The sequence below is a fragment of the Heterodontus francisci genome, chromosome 13, assembly GCF_036365525.1.
Source record: "Heterodontus francisci isolate sHetFra1 chromosome 13, sHetFra1.hap1, whole genome shotgun sequence".
NCBI classification, from domain to species: Eukaryota; Metazoa; Chordata; class Chondrichthyes; order Heterodontiformes; family Heterodontidae; genus Heterodontus; species Heterodontus francisci.
Window position 1 is genome coordinate 15,329,516 of NC_090383.1, and position 25,864 is coordinate 15,355,379.

The 25,864-nt window shown below is 42.0% G+C and overlaps 1 protein-coding gene across 5 annotated transcripts in view; it reads right to left on the reverse strand.

Annotated features, from left to right (window-relative positions):
* The window catches only part of kiz (kizuna centrosomal protein), a 218,049-nt gene that overhangs the window by 68,926 nt on the left and 123,259 nt on the right, over positions 1–25,864 (reverse strand). For 4 of the 5 annotated variants that reach the window (XR_010976293.1, XR_010976294.1, XM_068045740.1 and 1 more), the window contains 6 exons: positions 25,309–25,443; positions 20,514–20,678; positions 16,596–16,749; positions 12,690–12,852; positions 9,202–9,255; positions 885–962 (listed from right to left, as the gene is read on the reverse strand). Coding sequence is in view for 3 of the 5 variants with exons in the window: in XM_068045740.1 (XP_067901841.1) it covers positions 885–962; positions 9,202–9,255; positions 12,690–12,852; positions 16,596–16,749; positions 20,514–20,678; positions 25,309–25,443 (749 nt within the window). In the remaining 2 variants the exon portion in view is untranslated. The remainder of the gene's footprint in view (positions 1–884; positions 963–9,201; positions 9,256–12,689; positions 12,853–16,595; positions 16,750–20,513; positions 20,679–25,308; positions 25,444–25,864) is intronic. The other variant, XM_068045741.1, reaches the window with a different exon arrangement.

Here is a 25,864-nt window from a genome sequence, read left to right on the forward strand (position 1 = left end):
TTGTTTTTCGACTGCACATGAACAATTCCCTCTATTTGTTTTATAGGACAGACCTTTTATAAAAAAACATTCTCACCAGCTTGCGTGAATTTCAGAATGCAATCATTTGTTTAATCACAAGACTTATTTATGGCAACTGTAGTGTTTTGTTGGATTTCAGAGAAATTATAATTCTAGACCTGTCACAGTTTAATATTAATGAAACCCTCAAGGATAAATGCAGCCTCCTCTTGTTAAGTGTATAGCTGATTTCCTACCATTTGTATACACTTATCAGGAGTATACACTTAAGAGGAGTAGATATAAAGTATGCCATGGTGGAAAAAAACCCAGCTTGTTTGGAAAACCCTTTTCAGATTCATAGCAGTTTAGGACAGTTTAAAGAGCTTAGAGTATTTATATAGGCAAGATTTGAATACGCAGTAAAGACTCCCATCACACCAAGTAGCAAAGCAAAACTAGAATGAAAATAAACAGCATATTTACAACATTTAATAAGTCAAAACAAAACTATGCTCATAGCAAAAGAAAACTACATGGGGAGTGAAAGAGGAATGTTTTTATTTTCAAGTAAAATAGATTTACCCTCAAATCCATGGTATACATTTTTCCTTTAAGCATGCGGATGTCTTCTGAATGCAGCAGCTACTTACATAATGGCATAATTCAAAGATAATTGAAAAAAATTGCAACCATATAATGGGAGCAATTTATATACTGCTATTATTTGTCTGCAGCTATCTAGTTAGACTTGTACCTGGAATAAAAACAAAATTAACTATTTTCTAAGCTATTCTTAGTGAGTAAAGACCATGTGGATGATTTGAACAATTGGGTGCAAATTAGTATGAGGTTTTATTAAAACATACTCAACTGGTCATTACCTGGTGAAGGTAAAACGGAGACATCTTTCTCATTCTGCTGCATTGCCGATTGTTTCAACAGTTGATATGCTCGTGTTTCTGTTATATTCAGAAATAATAAACATCATTGGTGTTTTAATATAGCAAAACAGAGGCGGACAAACTGGCATGAGGATAAGACAAGAAAATATCTAATAGTTCAATTCTTTTTCAATGTTCGGCTGTTATTTATTGCTGATTTATTTTTTATGCCCCCCCTCCCTCCCGGGAGCTCCCCACCCCACCGTCACCCCCGGTACAAATTAGGATGAGTGCCCCATACTCATATTTACTGGTTTAGATCATTAGCCTAAGACCAAAGTACTCCTGGTAGGCCTTGCACCTGAAAACAAGGGTGCCAATCCACTTTCTGCAACAGGCCTCAGAGTACTGTAACAACTGTAATGGCTACCAGTGTGGAGCCTTCTAGCTGCATTCCAAAAACAGCAGCCAGGCCTCTAACCCTCATAGTTTTCCATTAAGCCCTGGAAAAAATGGTGATGTTTACTTATTTTGGCTACTGTGGCATTGCTGCTTGTCCTCTTTAGATCCTTTGATTTGGGCAGGAGGTGTGATGCATCATCTCATCTCATTTGCATGGAATTAGAGTACTTGCACCTGTTTCAGGCACAAGCATTCAATCCCATCGAGGAGAAAACCATTGAGTACTTCAATCAAATGTTCTTCGGGAATATGCAAAGTTTGACTATAATTCTACAGTATTTATCGAATAATACACCAAAATGTTAAAATTACCTAACATAGGTGTTATTTTCTTAATCCTTATAAAGAAATTACATTTCCACAAACAAAGGCAGGCCTTGCTTAGCCAGCCTACAGTTAACTTTTTGGTGGTCTTAATAGTGTTATGACCGAGGTGGGAGCAACGCACTGTCAATTCAGTCCCGTCACTCCACAGGTCGCAGCATATTCTTAAAGTTTGCCCACCCAACTGGAAAACAGCCAAATTAAACACTCTAGTAACCCCCTGAATAAAACAGATCAAACCAGGTATCTTTGGACAACAACACAATAGCTATTTATGAAAAAACTAAATCTTAAACGCTATTAAGATAACCCTATGTTTAAAGACCTTATAACTTCTTTTTTAACCTAATTCCCCCATTCACACACATATACTCAAAAATTAACGGTTAACTGTTTTAAAAAAAATTAGCTGTTTCTTAAGAATAAATAAATAACTGGGTTGTTAGTCTTTGTGGGTTATGTTCCCGATGGGTGAAGTATCCTAGTGTAAAAAAAAAATCAAATGTCACTCGAAATCTCCACGCGGATTTGATGAAACAGTCCTTCAATGGATAGGCATTCAGAGCACTTCAGCTGCATCAGGCGTCAAACTGTTCTTTAAACAAGGAATATAGCAATGGGTCCACTCGGATTTTAAAACCGACAGTCTCTCAATCGAAACTTTACTGCGAAGTCCAGAAAACACAAATCAGTCAAGACAGATTCAATCCTGAAGCAAAGAGTCCTTAGACTGGAAGTAAAGAAAAGGAATTTTGCTACTTCCAGCAATACAAATTGTCTCTTCAAAGGGTTTTTTCCTCCTTAGGCAATTAACAAGGCCTGGAGCTCATTGTAGAATTTTTGCTGAGAGAAATAGACAGCTCTTTCCTCCAGTAAGCACGCTTCGCTGCTGTCCCTCAAAAACTGGTTTTAGCTGGTTTTAACAGTCAAATTGAAACATTATACCATTTGACCTCCTCACTCTCCTGCTGTTGCCTAGGTAACAACTGCAGCCGTGGCACACTGTTCTCAGAAATCTAACACTTCTCTCTCTGTCTTAAAGGTACACTGTTTTTAACAGAGGAGAAAAAAATACAGTTCCGTGACAATAGCCCACACTAAAGTTTGAGAAATCTTCCCTCCAACTGAAGATTCTCCCAGAGAAATAATCTATGCAGCTGGATAAATGGGTATGCCTGGCTGAAAATTGGGATGAGCTGAAAGGGAGGCTTCAGAAATATATTGCCATCTCGTGGTCAGAGTTCACAACTGCATCATCACAGATAACTGTTTACATACAAGATTTGAATTGTAAACATTTACATAGGCAGTTTCAATGTTAAGTGTTGACATGAAAGTGCGACAGTAAATGATAACAAAGATTGAACAGTGTTATAGAGAATTCAAGAAAATCTGTAAGAGATGATCCAAAGCACTCAGAGGGGGAAAAAAAAATTAGGGGCATATTTTCTGTTTCTGCCAACAATCCCTGGTATTTAGAGACCAAGAATACAGAAGAAGCACTTGATTTCTAAATGCAACTTAATTGATTACTGCAGTAAGTGCATAAATGAAACATTAATCTATCTTTCTCTTTCAGATGCCAATCAATATGCTGTGCATTTCTAACATTCAATTTTTATTTTTATTTTTGTCTAGTTTTAAAGCAAACTGTTTCAAATTTACAATCAGAAGAGAAGATTCTAATACCAAGCAGCTGCAGTGCACAATTAGCACGGCACTTAAAAGAGCTATTAACAGTCATTTTCTGTGTTACTAATGTGTGTTGTAAAAATTTCACAGATAATAAATAAACAAAAATATTGCTATTAGAAGATTTGTTCATGGCGCATCCTTCTGCTCTCCAAACTTAATGAGAACAAATTAAGGAGTCTTCACAAACCAGATCGTCTATATAATTAGTACCACAAATTAAAACAAGGACCCACTGTAATATACATCTGACATTAATTTAAATGAACCAAATCTTATAGCCATCATGAAAGGAGCTGAAATCAAAACATCTGCAATATAACAGGTAAAAGGGCTCTTCAGTTGGATATTTGACCTTGGGAATGTGCGTATGCCAAGACTCCAAACAAATCAGAAGATCAGAAGCACTATGTGAATTTATTTTTGAAGTTTTTTTGCTTCAGCTGATCAAAATTGCTTAAATTTACAAACTTACGATGGCTGGGAAATCAGCATGTTGAACATTCTTTCGGTGTCTTCAAAACAAGAATTGCTCTCTTAAACAGAATATAAATTACACCTCAATCTTGTGAAGACATAGGGGCTGAATTTTATTCGGGCACCGCACTCTGCGATGCGCCCTTTAAACTCAGCAGGGTGCCCGCATTCAGCGGCTGCTGAGGAGCCCGTGATATTTCGCGCGGTGGCTCATTTAAATAGTGGGGTCGGAGCGTCCGCCCCCGATGATGTAGAGGGCGGCCGCCGCGTCCCCAATGCCAATTTTAAAGGGCTTTAAGCCCTGAGCAGCGATTTCAATGTTTAAAGATACCAGAAATTTAATTGTTAATAAAAACATTAAATTACACATAAAAGCGCCACTTCCATCCCCCAATGAATTTATTTCCCTCTCCCCCTCAAAAACCATTATTGACAGTCCCGAACTTTGAACAACAAACTTTGCACTCTTTATCCTTCAACCCTTTCCCACCCTCCCTGCAGCCAATGAAAATTGTTTTCCCTGCTCCTCCACCCCTCACACCCTGAAATTTTTATTCCTATCCCCCCCACCGGGTTCCTGCCTGGGAACCCCATACAGAGTTCCAAAGGCGCGTGAAGTGCGATCAGAGGCTATAAAATTGGCGTAGAATAGCCGCCTTCCGCAGGTAAGTTAATTTACATTTCATTAGGGTTCATTTTAATATGGAGATGAAGGGCCCGCCGCCTGGTGGCGGGCAGGGCCACACCGAGGTCTTCCGCCACCGGCAATAAGCGGCGGGCCCTTCTCGACGTCGCAGGTCAAGGCGGGCCTCTCCCCGCAGAATTTTATCGGCCCCCGCCCATGACCCGTAGCGTACAGCCTGCTCAGGTCGGGAAAAAAATAACCCGACTCGACCAAACCACTGCAAACCTAAACCTGAGGCCGACCCGGCCCGAGTCCCTCCGATTTTGCACCGAGCCTGACCCAAACCCACCCCGACTCGACTAGAGCCAAGCCAAGACCGACCCGATCCGACCATCCATTTACTCACCTTCGGACTCGGAATCTCCACGAAGCTGCAGCGCATGCGCGATGTCGTCATTCTGACGTCACTTGCTCACTGTGCAGACTCAGTTTCGTCCCGGACTCCCAGCTCAGGTAAGCTTTTTTAATTTCAATACTTGTCAGCAGAGCACTTAACATGTGTGTCCGGGCCGACCCGACCCAACTCAACTTGGACTCGGCCCGGCCCGAGCCCGAACGTCGTACCCTGAAGATGGGCCCAACCTGACACGTCGTCAGGTCCCGTCGGGTTCAGGTCGGGTAGCAGGCCTCAACCGCGGCATCCAGGCGTCAGTAAAATTCAGCCCATAATGTTTATGAAGGCTTTATTTTAAAATGTTTTGCAAGGGCTCCACCCTCTTTCAGATATTAACTGGTCCACATTATTATATTCATCCACAATTATCATTAATATGTTAATGTACTTTCCAATATTTTCCATAGGTGAAAGTTTATACAAGACACATTAATAAATGTAGTTATATTCCAGGGTGATCCAAACTTTATTAAATGGTGTTGCTGCATTGTATCTACAACTAATTCTTGCTCTCAAATAAAATCTGTCGCATTCAGGTGTTTTATGACCGCAATCTAAACTTAGGCCTAGCTATAAGAAAATAAAATTGATTGAAGAGGCTTTCTTCGTATGGTATCCATCAATGAATTTGGCAATCTATTTCAATATTTTTGTTCACCTTGGTAAAAGTGCCCTCAGGCCTTATGAAAATCACCAATAAAACTAAACTGAAAAACATTTTATTTATTTGAAACCAAATTATACCCATACCTAAATTTATAAACAGTGAGGGACAACAGAATATCTGTTCATTCTAGTTATGAAGGCTGCCAAAGCTTATCAGTGACGGACATGGCATACTAATGGCTCCATTGTGCATTAGCTAAAATCAATCTTTTTTTTTAAAAGAAAAATGTTGCAAGTATATTTGTCCTGTTGGAAATCATTTTGAGCAAACAGAGGTGAAATTTGTTATTCTGAAGATCTCGAGATCAGAATCATACTTGTTTCCTCTTGCATTTTAACAGTTCAGCAGAATTTTCCTTCAGGAAGTGTGACTGAACTATTTTGTTGTTACTGGGCCAAAAAATCATAGTCATAATCCTCAAAAAAATGTACCTCCTATTCAGTTAAATCCTCAGTTATGGGTGATTGTGAATGTCATGGATAAACAGCTTTAGATTTCCTTGTAACTTTAATAATTTGCTACAGTACTGAGCTTGTGTTGTAATGGAGTGAACAGGGAACAGAGTGGGGATGTCAAAAACAGGAATTTTGTGAGAAGGGCAGAAACTGTGGGGAAAGTAGTGGTTAAGTCGTGCAGAAACTGTGTTTTTATGTTCAAACTAAAATTGAAACTAACTTTATAATTTTAAAAATTCCAAGTCAGTTGGCAGTTAATAGTCAGTCAATTGTGAGTTGTTAGGCTAGCTGTTACTGAGTTACTGTGCAATTGGGGGTTGATATGTTAGGCCACTAAATGACACATGAGAACACCACTGGAATATCAGCCCCTAGTGCTGGTCCAGAGCCCCAAATACCAAGGACTTTTTGCACTTAACATTTCATCCCCTCAGAAGAGGGACAAGGGAGAGAAACTTCTAGTGCGATCCTGCAATTGCTGCTACCACGCATCGGCTGGCCCTCACCGAACCCGCCACCACTGGACTGTCAACTTGTACCATTAAATGCAGTCTCTGGGGGAGGGCAGGCACCCTAATAACTTCTACTGGCACCCAACATTCACAGAGTTATTAATGAATCTCCTCAGACTCTGCAAACTTTGGAAGGGTCAGTATCAGAAGTTCTGGCAGGTGCATTCCAAAAACTTAGGATGAGATATGTCCCTTTCGAATTTTCAACTTCCTTCACATTATGTAACCCTGCTCTTACCTATGCCACAGTACTGAACCATAGTTCTTCTGATCACAGCTGCTCAGCTTCTAAACTTTCTATCATCTTAATCTATTGAGATCCCTTTGGTGGGGCTGATTGTGTTTTGTATACCTGTTGTTACATCATATCTCTTGCAGATAAAGACAAAATTAAGCTTGGACAAAATCATATGTATTTCACTTTGATTGGTATTCATGTTCAGCCAATTTTTTCCCTATTCTGTTCTAGTACTCAGCTTGTGTTAGTAAACATTTCCGCATTTAAAAAAAATTTTTTAATCATTTATTTCTTTTAATTTTTGACTTTTTTGTGATCAAGGTTAGTGTTAGAGAAAGGAGTAACTCTATGGGTACAGTTCCATAGTGTTTATGTTACTGGATTATTAATTCAAAGGCCTGGACTAATAATTTATAGAATATGAGTTCAAAACCAACTATGGCAGCTTGCGAATTTAAATTTGGTTTAAAAAAAATCTGGAATAAAACGCTGGTATCAGTAAATGGTGTCACATTCTTGTAAAACCTAACTGGTTCACTGATCTCGTTTAGACCATGAGATTGCCATCCTTATCCAGTCTGGCATATATGTGACACCAGTCTCATTCCTATGTGGTTTACTATTAATTGACCTCTAAAGTAGAGGTGTGCAAAGGAAACCCGACATGAGCCTGAATTCTGGACCCGCAAGTCCAAGCCCACCCGACACATGTCGTCAGGACCCAACGGGGTCAGGTTGGGTGACAGGCCTTTACATCAGTACATGGGTAAAGGCCTGCTACCCGACCTGACCCCGACGGGATCCGATGGCATGTGTCGGGTTCGGGTCGGGCTTCTGGGTCCGGCATGCAGACTTGGGTCGGGTTTCCTTTGCATACCTCTACTCTGAAATGGCCTCACAGCCACTCAGTTGTATCAAACTGCTACAAAGAATAAGAATCAAATCAGACAGACCACTCATTTGTAATCTAGGCATTGAATTAGGACACACTGAAGGCAGCACACAGTCTAGTTGACCCTGCAAAGTCCTCCTCACTAACACCTGCTCATTGATGCTCAGATTGGGTTCCGCCAGAACCACTTGGCTCCAGACCTCATTACAATTTAGCTCTTAGGTCCATATTTAGACCAGAGAGTGACTTCCCTAGACATCAAGACAGCGTTCGACCACATTTGGCACCAATGAACCACAGTAAAACAGATGAAAGCTCTTCAGTAGCTGGAGTCATACCTGACACAAAGGAAGATGTTTGTGATTGTTAAAGGTCAATTATCTCAGCCCAGGACATCACTGCAGGACTTCCACAGGGCAATATCCTAGGACCAGCTATCTTCAACTGCTTCATCGATGACCTTCCCTCCATATACCCTCCATTGAAGTTGGCCTGTTCACTGATGATTGCACAGTCTTCAGCTCCATTCACAAAGACCTGAACAACATCTAGGCTTGGATAAATAACGTTCCTACCACACAGATACTAAGCAACGATCAGCTCCAACAAGAAGAGAGTATCTCCCACTATCAACATCCTTAGACCATCGACCACAAATCCAACTAGACTAGGCAGATAAGTGCTGTAGCTACGAGAGCAGTTCAGAGACTGTGATGAGTGGGTTTACCTCCTGATTCGCTAAAGCATTGTCACTGACAAGGTAGAAGTTCGGAATGTGATGGAACGCTCTCCACTTGCCTGGATGGACACAAATGCTGTAACACTCAAAATGTTCAACACCATCCAGGAAAAAGCAGTTTGATTGATCGATACTCTATCCACCAGTTTAAACTTCCACTCTTTTCACTAGCCTACTATGGCCACAGTGTACATTCTCTACAGGATATGCTGCATCAAGTCACCAAGGATTCTTTGACGGCACGTCCCAAACACACAACCTCCACTACCTAGAAGGACAAGTGCAGCAGGTGTGTGAGAATACCATCACCTCCAAATTACACATCATCCTGACTTCGACCCATATCCCGATACCTTCATTGTTGCTGCGTTAAAATCCTGGAACTCCTTACTTAATAGCAGTATCTTCACTGTGTGGACTGCAGTGGCTCAGGAAGAAGGCCCACCCCCGCCTTCTCGGGGCAACTCAGGGTGAGCCATAAATGTGGCTCTGGCAGCGATGCAACAACCCAAGAATGAACAAAAAGAAACTCCTCCAATTTACACAACCAAAGATAGCATGAAGATTTCCTACATGATGCATTGCAATGGCCAGATGTTGAGTAAAGCTCCCTGGAATATGTTTCACATGTCTTAGCCTGAATCTCAGAAAAGCATCTTTACTGCAAACCAGTATAAATTTTCTACATCACTTCTTTTGGCTAGCCAGGTATCTGACATGCCATTGTGAGTCTCCAAACCTAGCAACAAGGAAATTCACACAGACAGGTTTTATGTTTACCTGATATGGAGTTCACACCCCCTTTCAATAGGATCACATCCGAAGTCGAGAAAGCTGGAGTGAAGTTTGGGAACAGCCTAGTTTATTTAAGAGTAATTTTGCAGGTAAAACAGCTAAAGCTATGTAACTTACCAGCATGGATACTAATAAGTTTCCCAATGCTTATCCAGCTAGGACCATCCTACCCCATTCACATCCACCAAGAACTGCTTGAAACTGCCCAAAAAGCATTTTTAATATACCCCTTAAAGCCACTCTGGGCTGCTTCTAAAATCCTCATTCCTGAAATAAAAGGGCAATGTTGCAAACCAGTTTTCCTCCAAGTTGCTTTTAAATACAGGTAAAGCAATTTATACAACAATAACAAGTCCCAATAATTTCAATGGTTTCATTGAAAGTGTTGACGCAAAAGTTATAAGCCCTGAAAATCTATGGTCCAGCAATCCCAACAATTATGGCATGATTACACCTAATGCTGACCCTGCCAAAGAATGAGGGGTCAGGAGGAGGTCCCTTAATTTGGAGACCATTGGCAGGTGTTCTCACATCTAGAGTGTCTGCCTTGTGCAGCAGGCTGTAAATTGTGCCAGGCTGGTGGGAATGTTCTGGCCCCCAGACCAGGCTGGACGGGAATGTTCTGGCCCCCAGACCAGGCTGGTGGGAATGTTAGGGTCCCCAGACCAGGCTGCTGGGAATGTTAGGGTCCCCAGACCAGGCTGCTGGGAATGTTAGGGTCCTCCCATTTAACCTCTTAATAGTCCATCATTGATAAGGGGCCACTGCAAAAAAAAAAATTTCCAGGGATCCAGGCCTCAGTCCTGGTCTGAATCCCCAGGCGAGCCTCACGACCGCCAATGAGTTGGCCAATATGCCTGACATACCTGTGCCGACCTTATGCCAGGTCCCTTTGAGGGCCAAGGCTGCAGAAACTCTCTTTATAGGGAGTCCCCATATCCGTCATGCCTCCACCTCTGACGATGGCCTTGCTTGGGGTGTTCAGAGATAATGACCCCAAAAGACAGTCACCAATACTTTGACAGTTGCCAGGACCAGGCATATCAGAGTCTCACCTAACAGCAGGTCCTTCCAGCACACTCTTGTCGAAGTTACACAAGGAGTACCCTGGAAAGACCACGTGTTTGCAAGCCCGCAGTGTTTAGAGAAAAATGGAAACACATCAAAACCACATCAAGGGTGGTGCTGTTGTTGTATGGCATACCGACCTCTACTCTGTAGAGGCTCAGTGCCAACTTTCAGACACTTCTTCGTACCTCCCCCTGGACCATAACCCCACCACCGAACATCAAGCGACTGTCCACAGGTCTGTCGCTGAACTCATCTCCTCTGGAGCTCTTCCCTCTACAGCTTCCAACCTCATAGTCCCGCAACACGGGACAGCCCGCTTTTACCTCTTTCCCAAAATTCACAGAACAGGACTGTCCTGGCAGACCCATTGTGTTAGCGTGCTCCTGCCCCATTGAACTTATTTCTTCCTATCCAGACTCTATCTTTTCTCCACTGGTCCAGTCTCTTCCCACCTACATCCGTGACTCTTCTAACGCCCTACGTCATTTTGATAATTTCCAGTTTCCTGGCCCCAACCGCCTCCTCTTCACTATGGACGTCCAATCTCTCCACACCTCCATCCCCCAACAGGACGGTTTGAGGGCTCTCCGCTTCTTCCTTGAACAGAGGCCCAAACAGTCCCCATCCACCACCACTCTCCTCCGCCTGGCTGAACTTGTTCTCACATTGAACAACTTCTCCTTCAACTCCACTCACTTCCTTCAAGTAATAGGTGTTGCTATGGGTACCCGCATGGGTTCTAGTTATGCTCGTCTTTTTGTGGGAGATGTCGAACATTCCTTGTTCCAGTTCTACTCAGGCCCCCTCCCCCAAATCTTTTTCCAGTACATTGATGACTGTATCGGTGCAGTTTCCTGCTCCCACCCCGAACTGGAAAACTTTACCAAATTGGTTCTAATTTCCACTCTTCTCTCACTTTTACATGGTCCATATCCGACACTTCCCTTCCTCGACTTCTCTGTCTCCATCTCTGAGTATAGGCTGTCTACTAACATCCATTATAAGCCCACCGACTCCCACAGCTACCCCGACTACACTTCTTCACACCCTGCCTCCTGTAAGGACTCCATTCCATTCTCCCAGTTTCTCCGTCTCCGACGCATCTGCTCTGAAGATGACAGCGCTTCTGATATGTCTTCCTTTTTCCTCAACCGAGGATTTCCCCCCCACTGTGATTGACAGGGCCCGTGTCCGGCCCATTTCCCGCACCTCTACCCTCACCCCTTCCCCTCCCTCCCAGATCCGCGACAGGGTTCCCCTTGTCCTCACTTTGCACCCCATCAGCCTCCATATCCAAAGGATCATCCTCCGCCATTTCCGCCACCTCCAGTGTGATGCCACTACCAAATGCATTTTCCCCTCCCTTCCCCTGTCAGCATTCTGAAGGGATCATTCCCTCTGTGACACCCTGGTCCACTCCTCCATTACCCCCACCACCTCGTCCCCTTCCCACGGCACCTTCCCATGCAATCACAGGAGGTGTAATACCTGCCCATTTACCTCCTCTCTCTTCACTATCCCAGGCCCCAAACACTCCTTTCAGGTGAAGCAGAGATTTACTTGTACTTCTTTCAATGTAGTATACTGTATTCGCTGATCACAATGTGGTCTCCTCTACACTGGGGAGACCAAACGCAGACTGGGTGACCGCTTTGCAGAACACGTCCGCTCAGTCCAAAAGCATGACCCCGAGCTTCCAGTTGCTTGCCATTTCAACACTCCCCCCTCACATGCTCTCATGATCACATCTCTGTCCTGGGATTGCTGCAGTGTTCCAACGAACATCAACGCAAGCTCGAGGAACAGCATCTCATTTACCGATTAGGCACACTACAGCCTGCCGGACTGAACATTGAGTTCAATCATTTCAGAGCATGATGGGCTTCCCATTTTATTTTTAGTTATTTTTTATTTTTTATATATTTTTTGTGTTTATTTTATTTTAGTTTATCTTAGTTTGTTCAGTTTGCCGACCCACTGTTTTTTTTTGTGTTTGTACATGTTCAGTTTTCAGTCCGTTAACACGTTATCTGTACTAATGCTTTGTCTTTCAACACACAATTAACATATTATTTGCCTTTGCTCCATGACCTTCTGGTAGGTTATTCTCTGTGACTTTGTCCTATCTATACCTTCTCCTTTGTTATCTCTTGCCCTACCCCCACTTTACTTGCTTAAAACCTTTCACATTTCTAATATCTGCTAGTTCTGAGGAAGGGTCACTGACCTGAAACGTTAACTCTGCTTCTCTCTCCACAGATGCTGCCAGACCTGCTGAGTATTTCCAGCATTTCTTGTTTTTACATCAAACTATTGTTGCTATAAACAGCACAACAGCTATCTGCAATGTTTATGCTTCAAAACAGTACACACTCAGTTGATAACTTATACATAGCACCTACCTTGCTGCTCGGTATTATTCAGGTCGAACCATGGCACAGGATTTTCTGGCTTAATTTCTACACCATCACTGAAAATAGACGGTAAACTGCAAGACGAGTCATCGCTTTGAATAGACTGATTTTCAATTGCTTTTGGAAGGATTTTCTTCAACCATGCTGTTGCCTGATTAATAAAGTGAATAAGAAACAAAGGAAAATGCTTCATACTCACACAGCAATTAGTAAAATATAAGTATTTTAAATAGTGCAATTACAGCATAAAAGGGGCAATTCCCCTCAGTCAGTGATTTGATTGCTGTCTGCAGGATCTCCAACAGCGCATCCTGTGGAGGAGCAGGGAATCACTGACAGGAACTTGTGGATTTCCGTGTTTAACTGCACATGTGGATGTCAGAGGTAGCTGTCAGTTTAACAGAACAATGATGGCAAATGCTGACAGTTTCTCTGTCATTACAACCAAAAAATCTGGGGCATTTAGTGTACCATCGTCTTTCCCAGCGTGTTTTTAGAATAACAATTATTTTTAAATGATTAGATAATTTATCTCTGAGCCCCACTTCCTTCCACTCCGTTTGTAGATTAAAGTATGATGGTAAAACTATGCTGTCTGTACTCTAAAAAGTGGTTAGGAATTGGAATCAAGCTGAAATACTGGGCAATGGAAAGATACAGTTCAGCTCATCACCCAGTATTCATAATGTAGCTTATAGGATTGCTTCTCTGCTTGACTAACTATAAAAATGTATAAATATTAATATTTCAGATTATTTTGTTATTTGGCAGATTAAGGAATATAGCCCTTTTAAATTTTTAAAGCAGAAAAAATAATCTGCTCTGGTACATACTTCTGTTATTGTCTACCAACACACGAATTAGGAGCAGGAGTAGGCCATTCGGCCTCTTCAAGCCTGTTCCCTCATTTAATAAGATCATGACTGATCTGATTGTGGCCTCAACTCCACTTTCCCACTTACCCCCGATACCCCTTGTTAGTCAAGAATTTATCTACTTATGCCTTAAAAATATTCAATGACCCTGCCTCCCCCATCACTCTCAGGGCAAGAGAGTTTCATAGACTCACAACCTTCTGAGAGAAAAGATTTCTCATCTCTGTCTTAAATGGGCAATCCCTTATTTTTAAACTGTATCCCCTAGTTCTGGTCTCTCCCACAAGCGGAAACATCCTTTCAGCATCCACCCTCTGCTCAGGATCTTATATGTTTCAAGAAGATCGCCTCTCATTCTTCTAAACTCCAATGGATACAGACCCAACCTGTCCAAGCTTTCTTCATAAGATAACCCCGCCATCTCAGGTATCAGCTGAGTAAACCTTCTCTGAACTGCCTAACGCTTTCATATCCTTTCTTAAATAAGGAGACCAAAACTGTACACAGTAATCCAGATGGGGTCTCACCAACACCCTATACAACTGTAGTAAAACATCTCTACTTTTATATTCCATTCCCCTTGCAATAAATGACAACATTCCATTTGCCTTCCTAATCACTTGCTGTATCTGCACACCAACCTTTTGTGATTCATGTACCAGGGCACCCAGATGCCTCTGTACCTCAGAGTTCTGCAATCTCTCTCCATTTAAATAATATGCTGCTTTACTATTCTTCCTGCCAAAGTGGATAAGTTCACATTTTACCACAATATACTCTATTTGCCAAATTTTTGCTCACTCACTTAACCTATCTATATCCCTTTGCAGACTCCTTATGCCCTCTTCACAACTTACTTTCCTACCTATCTTTGTGTCATCAGCAAATTTAGCAATATACATTCAGTCCCTTCATCCAATACATTGATTTAGATTGTAAATATGTGAGGTCCCAGCACTGATCCCTGTGGCACTCCACTTGTCACATCTTGCCAACCCGAAAATGACCCATTTATGCCTACTTTCAGTTTCCTGTTAGCTAACCAATCGTCTATCCATGCTAATGTTACCCCCAACACCACGAGCTCTTATTTTGCTTAGTACCTTTGATGTGGCACCTTGTCAAATGCCTTCTGAAAATCTAAGTGTAGCACATCCACAGGTTCCCTTTTATCCATGTTGTTTGTTACTTCCTCAAAGAACGGCAATAAATTAGTCAAACATAATTTCCCTTTCATAAAACCATGTTGACTCTGCCTGATTGCACTGATATTTTCTAAGCGCCCTGCTATAACCTCCTTAATAATAGATTCCCTATGACAGATGTTAAGCTAACTGGCCTGTATTTCCTGCTTTCTGTCTCTCTCCTTTCTTGAATAGAGGAGTCACATTCGCTATTTTCCAATCTGATGGGACCTTTCCAGAATCTAGGGAATTTTGAAAAATTAAAACCATCTACTATCTTAGCAGTCACTTCTTTTAAGAACCTAGGATGAAGATCATCAAGACTTGGGGACTTCTCTGGTAATTGCAATTGTTTTAAGTTCCTCCCTCCCTTTCACCTTCTGATTCACAATTATTTCTGGGATGTTATCCTCTACAATGAAGACAGATGCAAAATATATGTTCAATTCATCCGCCATCTTCTTATTTTCCATTATTAATTCCCCAGACTCACTCACTAGACGACCAGCGCTCACTTTACTTTTTTCTTTTTAAGTACCTGTAGAAACTCTTACTAACTTGGGCGGCACAGTGGCGCAGTGGTTAGCACCGCAGCCTCACAGCTCCAGCGACCCGGGTTCAATTCTGGGTACTGCCTGTGTGGAGTTTGCAAGTTCTCCCTGTGTCTGCATGGGTTTGCTCCGGTTTCCTCCCACATGCCAAAGACTTGCAGGTTGATAGGTAAATTGGCCATTATAAATTGCCCCTATACTAGGTAGGTGGTAGGGAAATATAGGGACAGGTGGGGATGTGGTAGGAATATCAAATTAGTGTAGGATTAGTATAAATGGGTGGTTGATGGTCGGCACAGACTCAGTGGGCCGAAGGGCCTGTTTCAGTGCTGTATCGCTAAAACAAAAAACAAAACTGTTTTTATAGCTATAATTGACAGATCCATTTTGTTTTCTAATTGCCTGTCTGTGCTGGTCGCTCAATTTTGATAACTTACAGAATAACAAAATTTAAATTATTTAAGTACTTAAGAAAGGATATACTGACATTGGAGGCAGTTCAAAAGAGATTCACTAGGCTGATTGCTGAGATGAAGGGGTTGACTTATCAAGAACAGCTAAACAGGTTAGGCCTTTATTCATTTGCGTTTAGAAGAATGAGGGGTGATCTTATTGAAACGTACACAATTCTGAGTGGGCTTGACAGGGTAGATGCTGAGAGGATGTTACTACTAGTGGGGGAATCTCGAACTAGAGGACATAATTACAGAATAAGGGGACACTCATTTAAAACTGAGATGCGAAGGAATTTCTTCTCTCACAGGGTAGTGAATGTCTGGAATTCTCTACGCCAGAGAGTTGTGGAGGTTCGATCACTGAAAGTATTTAAAGAGGAGGTAGACAGATTTTTGAAATATCGGGGAGTTGAGGACTATGAGTTGCTGGCACGAAAATAGAGTTGAGATCAGGGGCAGATCAGCCATGATCTTATTGAATGGCGGGGCAGGCTTGAGGGGCCGAATGGCCTACCCCTGCTCCAATTTCTTATGTTCTGATGTAAGTTACCGAGACTACTTAAGAATACTGCATATCTGTCCATAATGTCATAACTGCTCTGCTTGTCATGTAAGCAATTAACCAGTAATTTTTTTGTGAATTGCCAATAGTGTGTAGTTCTTACAATACTAGTGGCAGCAACAAATGTCATTTAGTTTGGTGTGAAATATCCATGTTGAGCAAAAAGGTATAAAAATAGCAAGTATTCACAGAATGAAACTCATCGTTATACATGCAATTCTTTTTACATAACATATTTTTGAGAAGAAAATACAATGCGATTTGTACCTTTTTGGAGTTATTACTGCTTTCTGCAACTAGTAAAGGTCCAAACATTTCTGCTACCTCATCTGTGGTCAGCACCTGATGTTCCAACATAGAAAGCACATGGGAGTACCAGCGGTCCCACAGTGTGGCAGAATCAGCAGGCAAATCTGACAATCTGCAGTAACAGGGAAGAGTCAAAGTACTGAAATTGTGAACATCTAAGAAAGATGTGAGCCACATGGAAGATGGCAGGATCCCCAAAGACACATTGTACAGCGAGCTCGCCACTGGTATCAGACCCACCGGCCGTTCATGTCTCCGCTTTAAAGACGTCTGCAAACGCGACATGAAATCCTGTGACATTGATCACAAGTTGTGGGAGTCAGTTGCCAGCGTCCGCCAGAGCTGGCGGGCAGCCATAAAGGCGGGGATAAAGTGTGGCGAGTCGAAGAGACTTAGTAGTTGGCAGGAAAAAAGACAGAGGCACAAGGGGAGAGCCAACTGTGTAACAGCCCCGACAAACAAATTTCTCTGCAGCACCTGTGGAAGAGCCTGTCACTCTAGAATTGGCCTTTATAGCCACTCCAGGCGCTGCTTCACAAACCACTGACTACCTCCAGGCGCTTATCCATTGTCTCTCAAGATAAGGAGGCCAAAGAATAAGAAAGAAAATATATGACTACAGTACTGGGATGAGGTCGGGGTTCAAGTGGAAAGAGAGGAAACCAGTTCCAAGATTAGACAGATTGTTGGGTACAGCAGAGTTAACAGATGGTTATGGATGCAGACACTCAGGAATAGGCCGACAATGGAGGACATGAAGGGATGCACATGTATAATAAGATCTCTATACATGAAATTCAGAAGCATTACTGATAAATTGCCAGAACTGGAGGCTTTGTGATGGTGGGTTTATGGTTTAGTGGGAATATCAGAAACATGGTAAAAATTCAGAGGATGGAAATGAATGAAGGGGTGAAAATAGCACAGAAACAAAAAGTGGACCAAAATGACAGTGGTTGAGCCCTATATATCAGAAGCAATTGGGAGATAAACAAGTTGATTGTGTAGGAGGGGGAAAGCTTCAAAATGAACTAAACTGATCAGATATGTCAAATACAAAAAAAACAAGTGAACACTGGGGGTGTGCTACTGGCCTCCAGGTCAGCATAAGGAGGAGGACAACTTCATCTATGTAGAGATGAGAGTATGTGGTAATAGGAAAGTAGTTATTTTAATGGGTGACTTCATTCAACTAAATATAAACCGGGAAAACCCAAGTTTTAAAGTCAGAGAAATGGGCTGAAATTAATTGAGCTCCCGATGTCGGGCTCCATGGTGGGGGGCGGGGGTCAGAAAATTGCTGAGGCAGCGGCCCGCCACGGAGCACGACCTTCCGGCCGGTAGCGTGTCTCCACGGCGCCACTCCTGCTGCTCGGCAATGGGTCCCAACTTTAAATATTTAAATAAAGGCCATGAATAAATTAACATATCTTTCACTGCGATCTTACCGGCTGTCACACGCCTTCACTTTTCCATCCAGGGAAAGCTGGCGCCACCGAGATGGGGAAGGGGGGATCTTAGGATTTATTGTATAATGGTGGGCGGGTGAATATTTATTTTCGGTGTAGTGGGTACAACGTGATGTCTCATGTTGAATCGTCTTTCGAGGCTTTATAAAACTTTCTAGCAGATGTTGTTGTAAGGTGCGATGAGTTAAACAAGAAAGCTTTGCTATCGGGATTGGTTAAGGGAAAATGGACAAAGGTTTGAAGTTGAAGATGCAGGTAAATGGGATTAGATTGGTGCACCAACAGCCTCTTCCCATGCTGTTAATTTCTATGGTTCACTGTTGCAACACATACCCCTTCTAATTTGACAGAGATACCAGTATTTCAAGTCTACCAGGTGGTTTATATTTTTATTGTAAAAATATTTTCTATTCCTCTTCTTCAGGTCCTACAATGCCGTACATCATTTGAGGACTCAGACAGTGGACAGGTGTAATTCTCCTAAATTTCTGCTACCTCTTGCACAAGACTATCTCCCCTTCTGATGTCTCTCTTATTTATTCTTAAGGGAACTGTTTCATCCAGAACTCAGGAACATACTCTGCAGTCTCTGAGCAGGGCTGGCAGCTCTTTAAAAGTGGCGCAAGGCCAGCACCTGCGCAGAGACAGCTGATGCCACTCATAGCGTCACTGAGGCCGCCCGCGCCACGTAATTGGGGGGCAAGGGCCGCCCAGCGTATGCAGATGAGCCGACGCATGCTTAATTGCGGTGACGTAGCAGCGCACAGCCTGCATCGCTCCCGACGGCAGGAGAATTAAATTCAGCCCAATAAAGGTAATGCTTGACAACTTTAGGGGAACTATAAGAAGCAGCAAACATCTTGATCTGGTATTTATGAATGACCCAGACAATGTATAGGAAATGGAAATCACAGCATTGCAGGGGCAGAGCAAATACAATAATCAACAGGATCTGGAGTCAGAAATACCAATGGTCGGGAGCAAAGTTTAGAATTTTGAAAGCGTTAAATACAAAGAAATGAGGGAACAACCAATGCAAAGGGACTGAACAGGTTGTTCAACAATATTTCAGTAGCAGGAAAGTAAAACACCTTGAAAGAAATAATGTTGAACAAGCAAGCAGAAAGTGCACATGTCCAAGATCTGCAAGCTCAGACTAAACAGGCATGACCATAAATCAATGAATAAATTAAAAGTGAAATAAAGTGGCAAAATTACATTTACAAATCCTGAAAGGCAAAAGGGGAAGTGGTTCACTGGGATGAATATAAGAATGTGCAAAAACTTGTTTAAAGAGTGATCAGAGAAGGAAAAAGACCTAGATTAAAGCATAACTTCACAGACACAGCATAAGAGCAAAACATTATTTCAATACTGCAATAACAAAAGGTCAGTCAGAGACAAAATAACCATTTAAAATGTAACAAGCTTGAAACTGAGGATCAGCACAAAATAATAAATACTCTGAATGACTACTTTGTCCAAGTACTTACAAATGTGGACATAAGCAACATACCCTCCCTAAAGATAACATAGGTAGAATCAATGAGTTCAAGATAAATAATATGACAGTCCTAGGCAGGATAAAAGAGCTCAAAATATGTAAATTCCCAGACACAAATTGTGTTTAACCCAGAATACTGAGAAAGACCAGGGAGAATATTTGCGCAGCATTGTCAATCATTATCTGAGGGTCACAATAACCTAGGAAGGTACCAGTGAATTGGAAACAGACTAATATACAAAAAGAGTGACAAAACAGAGAGAGACATCCATCTACAGCTCCATGTAAAATAATGAAATTGATTATCAACTGTAAACTTGGGAGATTATCTGCACAATATTAACCTATTAGACAGCAGTTGACATAGATTCAAAAAGGAAAGATATTGCCCCACCAAATTTCTCAACTTTGATGACGTAGACAACCAAAGCCAATTATATAAAGGCCAACAAGTCGTACCTAGACTTCCAAAGGGCATTGGAAAAGTTTCACACTGAAGGCCACTGGCCAAACTCAAAACTGTATTTGTGGTAAATCTTGAAAATGGATTAAGAAATTGGCTGAAGGATGGAAAACAACTGGTACTTGTTAAAGAAGTTACATCTGAATGAGGGTGAAGTATTACGTTGAATACTCCAGCAATCATTTTTGGGACCCTGCAGTAGCACGCGTTGTTCAGGATGCAGGATTACCACTGTGGTTTCCCACAAGGAAAGCATACAATCTCAGCTGTGACATTAAAAATTAACTTAATCACTGCGTAAGCAAGACAGGAACATTCACATATATATGCAAAGCTGATTTTTAAAAATTATAATAAATAAACAATGGAACTGATTTGCCTTAGATTACTATGTAGCTTAAGAACATTTTTAAAATCTTTGGCTGCCTGAAGGAGTTTACCTATAATTGCTTCCATCGACCACTTCCCAGTTTTGGTTCAAAATCTCTTTAGACAACAGACAACCATTTGAAGTACTCTGTGATAATCTCTTGAATTGATGAAGAACAACTGCTCCACAGGCCTCAAGGTCTTCTCTATTCACACTGCCTTTTTTGTTACAAATACTGCAAAAGAAGTTTAAAATTAAACTTGACACTGAAAAATCAGAAATTTAATCAACAAAACTGACAAATGACAAAAAATTACTGCAGCAAATGTTAGTAACTAATAATTCTGAGGCAAAGGTTGAAAGATTATTGTTTCTTCCAATATTGAGCACCTGCGCCAGAAAAATCTAGATATAATGTAACAGGTGCAAAATAGCATTGGAATACAATTTAACTGCTGAAATACCTTTGACATTAGTAAAACAATAAAGTGCAGAGAACGTTAGAGCAAATTATATTTTTTCTAACAGCATGCTTTTCTAAAACCAAACTATTGTACCGAATTTACTTTTAAGTTAAATGGTAAATTTTAAAAATATTGTGGATATACAATCTTGATTCATCCTGGCACTACGAGGGGAATTTAACAGCCTCTATTCATACCTGCCAGTTGAAATGGAGTGGCAGACCTACCCATTGGCCTTCTGCCCTGAACCTGCCAAATTGCAATTTTAACATGTATATGCCAAGGACATCCACATGAAGCCAGCGAGGTCCTTGGATAAATATGCAGATAGGGACAATGATGAGGTCATCAACCTGGAGTCTGTCCTGCAGAATGACAATGAGGCCCGTACATTAAAATTGGCTATACTCCCTGATGGACCAGCCCCTCGCTAAGCCATTTTCCTGTCTGGGTGTTAAAATCAATCGCAATATCTTTGGTCGCATCAACTTAAATTAACCAAATTGAATTCTGACAAGTAGTTCCAAAATTCTGTTTATAGAACTTGAAATCTTGTGGTTGCTCAAGTGTTCTCTCACTGTAAATTGAGTAGGAGACTGCCAGAACGGTTGCAAACTTGATCAGGACTTGCACACACCAGATCCCTGCTCCGTGGCGGTTTTCAGGATTGGCTCTTGCAGATACAGCCTCTCCCATGCACCCCCCCACACCCTCCCCTGCCCCACCTAAAAGGCCTTTAACCTAAGAGGGTGAAGCCAGGAATAGGGAACCCCTAAGATGAGTTCCCAACTCTGTTTGAATGTATTCCTGGAGGTTTCATCACATGACCTCCTGCCTCCAACTCCCACCGTTGATCGCTCAACACATCCATCCTCACAGTGCACCACCTTCCTACTCCAACTGGAAAGCCAAAGACTCTTCTTACCCACTTGGATGACTCTTGGCTGGTCAGAGAAACAGCCTTTTCTCCCTCCATCTCCAATATTTTTATAACTGATAAACAGAAGTATTCAAATTTATTTTACTGCCTATTTTTTCTCCAGGGTTGCTCACAGCACTGTCCAATCAATTACGGATACGCTGAGGATCATCTTCAAATCTTCACTAGATTCAGGCGAGGTACCAGACGATTGGAGATCTGCAAACGTCGTACCATTGTTTAAAAAGGGAGCGAGGGATAGGCCAAATAATTATAGGCTGGTCAGTCTGACTTCGGTGGTGGGTAAACTGTTAGAATCTATTCTGAGGGACAGGATAAACTGCCACTTAGAAAGGCACGGATTAATCAGGGATGGTCAGCATGGATTTTTTAAGGGAAGGTCATGTCTTACTAACTGAATTGAGTTTTCTGAGGAAGTAACAAGAAGGATTGATGAGGGTAGTGCAGTGGATGTGGTCTACATGGATTTTAGTAAGGCATTTGACAAGGTTCCACATGGCAGACTGGTCAGTAAGATGAAAGCCCATGGGATACAGAGGAATGTGGCAGATTGGATCCAGAATTGGCTCAGTGCCAGGAAACAAAGGGTAGTAGTCGGATGTTTTTGTGAATGGAAAGCTGTTTCCAGTGGCGTTCCACAGGGCTCAGTGTTGGGTCCCTTGCTGTTCGTGATATATATTAATGATTTGGACATAACTGTGGGAGGCATGATTGGGAAATTTGCCGAGTACACAAAAATTGGCCGTGTAGTTGATAGTGAAGAGGATAACCGTAGACTCCAGAAAGATATCAATGGTTTGGTTGAGTGGGCTGAAAAGTGGCAAATGGAATTCAATCCAGATAAGTGTGGGGTAATGCATTTGGGAAGGGCAAATAAAGCGAGGAAATACACAACAAACGGGAGAATATTGAGAGGGGTAGAAGAAGTGAGACACCTTGGAGTGCATGTCCACAGGTCCCTGAGGATGGCAGGACAAGTAGTGAGAGTGGTGAAGTAGACATATGGAATGCTTTCCTTTATTGGCTGAGGTATAGAATTCAAAATCAGGGATGCAATGGTGGAACTGTATAAAACACTGGTTAGGCCACAGTTGAAGTATTGCGTACAGTTTTGGTCACCACATTACAGAAAGGACATAATTGCTCTGGGGAGAGTACAGAGGAAATTTACAAGAATGTTGCCAGGGCTCGAAAGTTGCAGCTACGAGGAAAGATTGGATAGGCAGGGGTTGTTTTCCTTAGTACAGAGGAGGCTGAGAGGTGACTTAACTGAGGTGTACAAAATTACGAGGGGCCTAGATAGAGTAGACAGAAAGGACCTGTTTCCCCTAGTGGAAAGGTCGATTACCAAGGGGCACAGATTTAAGGTGATTGGTAGAAGGATTAGAGGGGACATGAGGAAAAACCTTTTCACCCAGAGAGTGGTGGGTGTCTGGAATTCACTGCCAGGAATGGTGGTGGAAGCAGAAGCCCTCAATTCTTTTAAAGGTACCTGAACATGCACCTGAAGTGCTGTAGCCGGCAAGGCTATGGACCGGGTGCTGGTAAGTGGGATTAGATTGGGCGGCTTGTTTTCTTGGCCGGCGCGGACACGACGGGCTGAATGGCCTCCTTCTGTGCCGTAATTTTTCTGTGGTTCGTAAGCTTACCACCAAGTTGGAGTTTCCACACCCTAGCTCTCAGTTGCATCCCAGTGTCGAGTCAGCAAGACCAGGCATACATCACCAGTAGGGGTGTGTTGATGGTCCACCTGGAGGTCCAAGACTGAATTGCTGATAACGAGGGGCCAAATTTAAAAATTACAAGTATCCCCAACATGGGGCTATTGTGGGCAACTTCTGGCAGTGATGCAGACCAGCTGGCCTCAATTAGTGTTTCAACCTCTTTGGCAAAGTTGAGGGGAGACCCTCCGCTGTGTTCCTCAACCGCTTTGGCTTTACTTCAGGTCCTTCCCCCTGATCCAGCAAACTTTGGTGGAGTTGGCAGCAGGGGCTGTAGATGGGCAGGTGAATTCTGAAGTTTATGCTGGATGCACCCCTCCTATCAGAGGTCTTCAAGGCCTTTATCTTTTATGTAAGATTGAACACAAAACCAGGTGTTTCAAGTCTGTGTCCTCAGTTCGTTGCTCTTCAGCAGTGAGGCCTGGACAACGTATGTCAGCCAAGAGCGACGTCTCAACACATTCCATCTTCGCTGTCTCTGGAGAATCCTTGGCATCAGGTGTCAGGACCGTATCTCCAATGCAGAAGTCCTCAAGGCGGCCAACATCCCCAGCATGTACGCCCCACTGAGCCAGCGGCACTTGAGATGGCTTGGCCATGTGAGCCACATGGAAGATGGCAGGATCCCCAAGAATGTATTGTACAGTGAGCTCGTCACTGGTATCAGATGGCCGTCCATGTCTCTGCTTTAAAGACGTTTGCAAACGCGACATGAAGTCCTGCGACATTGACAACAAGTCGCGGGAGCCAGTTGCCAGCGATGGCCAGAGCTGGCAGATAGCTATAAAGGCGGGGCCAAACAGAGACAAGTCAAAGAGACTCAGCAGTTGGCAGGAAAAGAGACAGAAGTGTAAGGAGAGAGCCAACTGTGTAACAGCCCCAACAACCAACTTCACCTGCAGCGCCTATGGAAGAGTCTGTCACTCTAGGATTGGCCTTTACAGCCACTCCAGGCGCTGCTTCACAAACCACTGACCACCTCTCGAGACAAGGAGGCCAAAAAGGAAAAGGAAGTTTGAACACCACGTTTTCAGGACAGTAAATCTTTTTCTTTTAGTGGAATTATTAACATTTCGTGTAGCATCCTCATACTAGCCCTTACCATGCATTATTACTGTAATACTAATGTTTGTTTCAACATCACAGTGCTGAGTTAAAAACTTACAGAACCAACCACAGCAAGGGAAACAGTCACTACATTAGAAGGTGGAAGGGTTAAAGCAGTTCTAATGAATAAAGATCAATGCTTATGTTAAGTTCACTTCATTTTTTTTCAGTAATTGAGAAAAAACAAATAAAAATGTCAACAAAATGTATTAAAATAATGTACAGGCATGCCTTTAATACACCCCTCATAAAAAGTAGAGGTCAGTGTAAAAATCTACTATTCTGTAAACACAAAGGGTTGTGAATTTAGAATGCAAAATTTAAGTTTTGCATATTTCAATTCCTACTAAAAACAAAATGAAGTCTAATTCATTATCTGCTTGTAGTTATTTCATAACCATCGTCAACTCTTCAACTCCTGACAAAACTTGTTGGATTACTGATGAAATGTTCTAAATGTGAGAATTTTGATAAAATAGACACTAAAAATATTCCCAGCTCCATTTAACAGACATAAAATTTAAATGTTATGTCTAAAAAAAGGACAAGCATTTACACTACCGAGCACTGTACTTTGTAAGCACGATAAAAGAGATTGGAGTGAAAGAACTATTTTAGAAGATCTACAATCACCTTGTGATTTCCTGCAGTTTTTCATTACTTATTGTAGTAAGCTGATACAGCTCCGAATAAGTAGCCATTGTTTCCCCAACAACATCTTCTATTGTTTGAAGTAAGTGAAAAAATCCTTCAAGTGAAAGGCTCCCCCTGCAAAAATAATGGAAAAAAATGTTCATGATTAATTAAATAACATGAATAAATATAAACATTGATACATAGTGGTAAAAATGAAAGCTGGCATCTTAAAAAATGAGCATTTAACCTTAAACCTACTTCAAATGGGGACAATTGCATTTTTGTTAAAATGCACAACAGGGCACCACTTATGCTTTTATACATCTGAGAGGTAAGTGCATTGTCGAAGAAATCAGTCATCTCGTTATTTACAACAATTTATGAATCATAAAGTTTGTGACTGCTAGGCTGAAAGGTAACAGATCACACAATGCCAACTGAAGCTTTCAGTTTTTCAAATTTTTATTTTGATTCTCATATCTTAGTTGTCCGTCTTTCCCAAGAAAACAGAGGGGCAGTTGATCTGCATCCATATTTCTGCCACTGTCGCTCC